The 5781-nt window shown below is 52.2% G+C and overlaps 1 protein-coding gene across 1 annotated transcript; it reads left to right on the top strand.

The window, feature by feature from the left end:
- The first annotated feature begins 1185 nt into the window (after positions 1–1185).
- On the top strand, positions 1186–5551 carry LOC144327209 (uncharacterized). The gene has a single exon (XM_077925508.1). The coding sequence runs from the start codon at positions 2443–2445 to the stop codon at positions 4039–4041; it is 1599 nt and encodes a 532-aa protein (XP_077781634.1). The 5' UTR covers positions 1186–2442; the 3' UTR covers positions 4042–5551.
- Positions 5552–5781: the final 230 nt, after the last annotated feature.

Below are 5781 nucleotides of genomic sequence, written 5' to 3'. Positions count from 1 at the left end.
GGAAAGCGAGCCTTATATTCAGACCAATACGGTAATTATGCTGTTTTTATCTTTTGCTCTGTATTCTTTTGTCTATTGATACTCCCCCCCCCTTTCCTTCTTTCACATTTTAAATGGTTAACTGCCTTGAGTGCAGAGTTTCAGCACTAAGTATATATGATTCAACTGGGAGATGGTGTCTTGCCCCTAAACTCAAGTCCAAATCCATAATCAGCTGTAGATTCTAGGGCTGTGGTTTCCAACGTGGGGCATACGCCCCACAGGGGGTGCAATTTGATTTTTAAGAGGGGCAATTCAAGAAAGCCACTTCCGGGCTTGCCCCAGGAGGTGGGGTTGCGGGCATCACGCCCTCCCCACGTGAGCGGGGGCTGGGTTCAGCCCCCGCGAGAACAGGGGAATCCCGATCGTCCACGCCTCCCAGCCAGCCAATCGGCTGGCTGGGGGGGCGTGGCTTGCCCTATTTAGGGCCGGAGCGGAGGGGGCTCGCCCTCTCTTCTCCGGCTAGCCCCCACGTTTTAGGTGATCCAGCTGATCGCGTCGGAAATCCACTCGTCCTATTGCTGCCTCGTGGAGCTGCATCGGCAGAAGCGCTTCGGAGCGCTCCTTCCCCCACCACAGGAGAACCCTCTAAGCAGCAATTAGCCTTGGCGGAGTGGCTACCGCGGCTTTCCTTTTTATTTTTTGAGCTGAAATCACTGGCGGAGAGTCCTTTTCTTCCCTATCTGCTTGCGTGCTCCATCGCACAGCAAGCCAAAAAGAGCTGAAATCGCCGGGGTCTTCCGGGGGAAGGGGCTTATGCTCGTAGAGCTCCGGCAGCCGTAGAAAGGATCGCTCGTCACGGCGGAAGCCCTCCTCAGCAGCGTCGGCTATTCACGTTGGGGCTAGTTCAGCGCGTCTGTGGTTGCTTCAGGGTCGCCGCTGCAGCGGGGAACGCTTCCGCCTCTATCACCACGTGTCCGCTCCGCTTCAGCTGCCGCCGGCCAGCTGATTGATTCTTCGAGCAGACTCCCTCCTGCGGTTACCCTCGGCGCAGTTTTCTCCCTCCGCAATTTCCTCCATTTCTCCGGCTCCGTCGCGACTCCCGGGAAAGGGTTTTCACCGGCCGGATCAGGTTGTATCTGCTTCAATTTACTAGAGGCTTAGCTGCTGTTCTTAGGAGGGGGGTCCGTTGCCTATTATAGGGGTATTTCCCCGCTGTTCTGGGTGCTCCTTCTCACTGCGCGTTTCGCTTTGGGGGCGGTTGTTTTTCTCTTTGGGGTTGCTGGCTCTCGCTGCTCAGGGCTACAACTGGGGGAATTTACGCCGTCGCTAGGCAACGGGATAGCTTTGCGGCCGCCATTTTGGGTGACCACGTGGCCCTTTGGCGGCGGCCATTTTGGGAGAGGCAAGCCACGTGGGAAATAAGCGTCCTTTTTGTGTAATAGCTAATCCGAAGTAGGCAAGGCTTTGGGAGCAGGGCTGGCGTGATAGCTCCATTGCTTTAGAGCAACGGTCGGTTATTATTGAACAACAGGAATTACGTTGTCTGTCTTACCACGTTTAAAAGGAAAATTTAATTAAGCGACAGTACTATGTAAAGTGCTTAAATTGAGAAGACAATTTATTCGAGGTAACACCAGCAAAGCAGACGTTGGGTTGCGTGTAGTTCATATAGATCCCGCGCATATAATTTATCAGAGCAGTTTAATAAAGGCCCTAGCGTTCTCTGGTGCTTACTCATTTGGTCTATAATTGATTGACTGTTTGAATTAAAATAAGTAATTTAGGGTGCTATAATTAGTTTTACTAGAGCGTCTAGTCGCATTGCAAGCGCTTTCTCTGCATTCACAACTTATTGACATTATCAGGCGGAGTTACCCTTCAGTGGGGACCAAGCAAGGTGCTGCATAAAGCAATTTAGCCAGAGCTGCTTTACTGCTTATTACTTTGAATTACCTTGTTGATATTCTTTACCTCGCTTTATTTTACTTTGTTGCTGCTGCATTTAAATACATTCTAATTTGGTTAGAGGTAAATTTGATTTAAGGAGCAATAGGAAATAAATAAATAAATAAATAAATAATAGTTAAGTAAATAACCACCCTCAATCGAACCCACTCTGCTGACTGCTGATTCTGGCCTTTAAACCTTAGTTTGATTTACTTCCTGCCTTCAAAGCAGGACTGCTTTGTTTTCATTTTGGACATTAGAGCACATTGGGACAGTCCCTGCTTTCTGACTGTAGCGACCCCCCTTGCCTTTTAGAAAACATTGCAACACACTATACAATTAATACTCAAATTACAGGGTTGTACAGGTGCACGTAATATTGAACTGGTTCGGGTGTATTAATTATCTTCCCTTGAAGTCTTGCCAGTGCAGACAGTGCTGAACTACGCGCATTAGCTGAGCTAAAGGGCCGGTGTTTCATTGATCAAGGTAAGCAACAGTCTAGATCACATCATGTCTGGTCAAGGTAACCAGGTAAATTCCACTGCATCTGGGGGGCCTCATGGGAATCAGGAGGATCCACAACCCTTTGTAATCCCAAGTAACCCTCAAGCCTTGGCAGAGTTTTTCAATGCTTTCCAGGATTTCTATAGGAACAGGTCTTCTGGACAAGTGGCAGCAGCACCGCCAGCACCAGTGGCAGGGGCACCATTGGCACCAGGGCTACCGCCAGCAGCACCAATGGCAGCGGCACCAGCGGTGGCAGTATCGGTGCCAGGGGTATCGAGAGCGTTCACGCAGGACTTCATTCCGGATACACAGCCCAACGAGGTGCAGCTTCCCGGCACTTCGGCGGTCTCGGTGGCAGCTCTGAAGGCGGCCAAGGAGTCAACACCTCGGCCCAAAAGGAATGCCCGGGCACAGTCGGCCGCCCCGGCCAAGGCAAAAGGGGCCCCGAGGGGGGGCAAAAAGGGTAAGGCTTGTGTTCATTGTCCTGGGGCGGCTAATCTGCAAAAGGATCCGGGTGTTCCGAGTCTCTTTCAGAACCCGCCACCGCAGGCGGCAGCAGGCGAAGATGCATCGAGTTCTTCTACCGACGAAGAAGCCCCAGTGCCACAAGCAGCACAGGCGACCACCGTGCCGGATCAAGCCATACCCGAGGCCCAGTCAGGGAAGAGGAAGGAGAAGAGAAAACACACCTCAAAGAAAAGTAAGAAGAGTAGGCATTCGGATTCAGAGGAGGATTCAGGTACCTCTTCTTCTTCCGATTCGGATAGCGATGTTCCCAGGGAGGAGTACTGGGGTCACGGGGAGGATTGTGTGGGTCTTCCTTTATGGGTACATGAGAGAAGGGCCAATTCCTATAGAAAATCATTTAATGGGACCCTTGAGTGGAAGAACGGCGCCTTAGTACAGGATGTTAAAACGTCCACTAATCTGTCTACGGACTTTATCGTAGGCGCTCATCTATCTCAAAAAAAGAGGAATAAGATCCTCAACGGGGAGTATATAGATATATTTAGATTGCTACCTCCAGCAAAGATTATGGGTAGAGGGGAAAAGAGGCGCCACCAGGGTAGACGCAAGTACAGGACACCTAGAGCAGAACGTACTTTTGACAACTGGATGGACGGGTTCCAGGTGTTCATGGGCGTCGTCAGCGCGGCTTATCCGAAGCGCGTGATGCATTTGATTGCGTACCAGGCTCATGTTAGGAGGGCGCGGGATTTAGCAGGAGATATTGCTGCCATTAATTATGATGAAGACTTCCGCAGAAATGCGTCGCTGTTGTCATCCACCCGCTGGGATCTGAGGGACCAAAACTATTGGTCAGAGCATGTGGGTCCCTTCGTTGAGAAGAAGCCTCAGGAGTCCTCAAAACCTTGGAAGACCGCTGGGAAGCAGAGGCGACTGTGTTGGGAGTACAACAAGGGGGTTTGTGCACGGGCTGTTTGTAAGTACAGCCACGAGTGCGATAAGTGTCTTGGTAACCACCCAGCCACTGCCTGCGTTAAAGGGAGGCAGCCCTTTCGGGGTGGGAGAGGTGCCTACAACCAGGGACCTAGAGGTGGCCACGGAGCACCATTTGGACCCCAGGGAAACAGGCAGTAATCTTAGTCTGGGTCTGGCCTGGTCCCCCATCAAGTTGACCCCCTTAAAAAACCTTTTAGACCATTACCCCAACAGGACTGCAGCAGTGTATTTATGGGAGGGTTTCAGTACCGGTTTTAGGATCCCAGTTGCCTTTCCCCCCAATTCAGGAGATCCTCCAAACCAAAAATCGGTGAGGGAGATGCCCGAGGTTGCCCAAAAGAAAATTAGTAAGGAAATCAAAGCAGGAAGGGTGGCCGGCCCTTTCCTAGTCCCTCCAATTGAAGGCCTCCATATATCCCCGTTAGGCATAGTCCCCAAAAAAGCGCCCGGTGAGTATCGCATGATCCACAACCTCTCCTACCCAAAGGGGGGGTCCGTCAACGATGCGATACCACAGGAACTCTGCACAGTTAGATATGCCACTTTTGACCAAGCGGTACAGCTCATACGCAAGTTCGGTAAGGGGGCGCTGCTGGCAAAATGTGACATTGAGTCGGCCTTTAGACTCTTGCCAGTTCATCCGGAAGATTTCCGGTGGCTTGGCTTCAAATTCGAGGGGGCGTATTTTGTAGACAAGGCAATGCCCATGGGCTGCTCGGTGGCCTGTGCAGCCTTTGAGGCATTCAGCACCTTCCTAGACTGGGCGCTTCGCTTTAGAACCGGTGCCGAGGGCGTGTCGCACTACCTGGACGACTTTATCCTCGTGGCCAATAGCAGCCTTAAGTGCTCAGAGCTCCTTGAAGCCTTCATGTCATTGGCAGGGGAACTGGGGGTTCCTCTAGCCGCCGACAAAACTGAGGGTCCGGCTACGACAATGGTTTACTTAGGTATCGAGCTGGACACTGTCGCTCAGACCTCAAAGCTTCCCAGGGAAAAACTCATCGCGCTGGGCGACCTGATTCGGCAGCTGCTCCCCCTAAGAAAAGTTACACTCAGGCAAATCCAGTCACTGTTAGGTCATTTAAATTTTGCTTGCCGCGTGGTTTCCCCTGGCCGCCCATTCTGCGGCCGCCTCGCGAAATTGTCAGCAGGGCTGCGCTCCCCTCACCATAGGGTACGGCTATCCAAGGAAGTGAAGTCTGACCTGGAAGTCTGGTTGAGGTTCCTGCAGAGCTACAACGGCATTTCCCTGTGGCAGGACAACCTGTCGCTGCAGGTTGACTTCCAAGTCCATTCAGATGCTTCGGGCTCTCTGGGGTTTGGTGTTTACTTTAGGGGCCAATGGTGTGCTCAGCGCTGGCCCGCCGACTGGCAAGGGGGACCCATTACTAGAGACTTAACCTTCCTGGAGTTTTTCCCGATAGTAGTGGCGGTGCACCTGTGGCCGGAAACCTTTAGTAACCATAGGGTGTGCTTCCACACCGACAATCAGGCCGTGGTGGCTGTACTTTCCAGGCAGGTCGCACGGTCACCAAGGGTAGGCGTCCTCCTGCGTTCCTTCGTCCTCCGGTGCTTAGAGCTCAACATCCACTTCTCAGCAAAATTTGTGCCTGGCGTAAATAATGACATCGCGGACGCCCTATCTCGCTTTCAGATGGACCGCTTCCGATCGTTGGCACCGGATGCAGAGCTCCTGCCGCAGCCGTTCCCGGAACATCTTTGGAGTCTCATGGACCAGAGGCATGGGGACCAGAGGCCTGGGAGCCGGAAGTGATTCAGGGAGTATTGGCCTCTTTGGCACCTTCCACTCTGAGATCGTATAAGAAGGCTTGGTCAGATTTCTTAAACTTCCGCCGCAAAACCCGAGCCATCAAGAGC

Source organism: Podarcis muralis, chromosome 3 (genome assembly GCF_964188315.1).
Source record: "Podarcis muralis chromosome 3, rPodMur119.hap1.1, whole genome shotgun sequence".
Taxonomy (NCBI): Eukaryota; Metazoa; Chordata; class Lepidosauria; order Squamata; family Lacertidae; genus Podarcis; species Podarcis muralis.
Note: the sequence above shows the minus strand (reverse complement) of the source record. Positions and strands in the feature narration are given on the sequence as shown.

Coding starts and splice junctions, on each gene's coding strand:
- LOC144327209 (XM_077925508.1), top strand. CDS start 2,443: ATGTCTGGTCAAGGTAACCAGGTAAATTCCACTGCATCTGGGGGGCCT.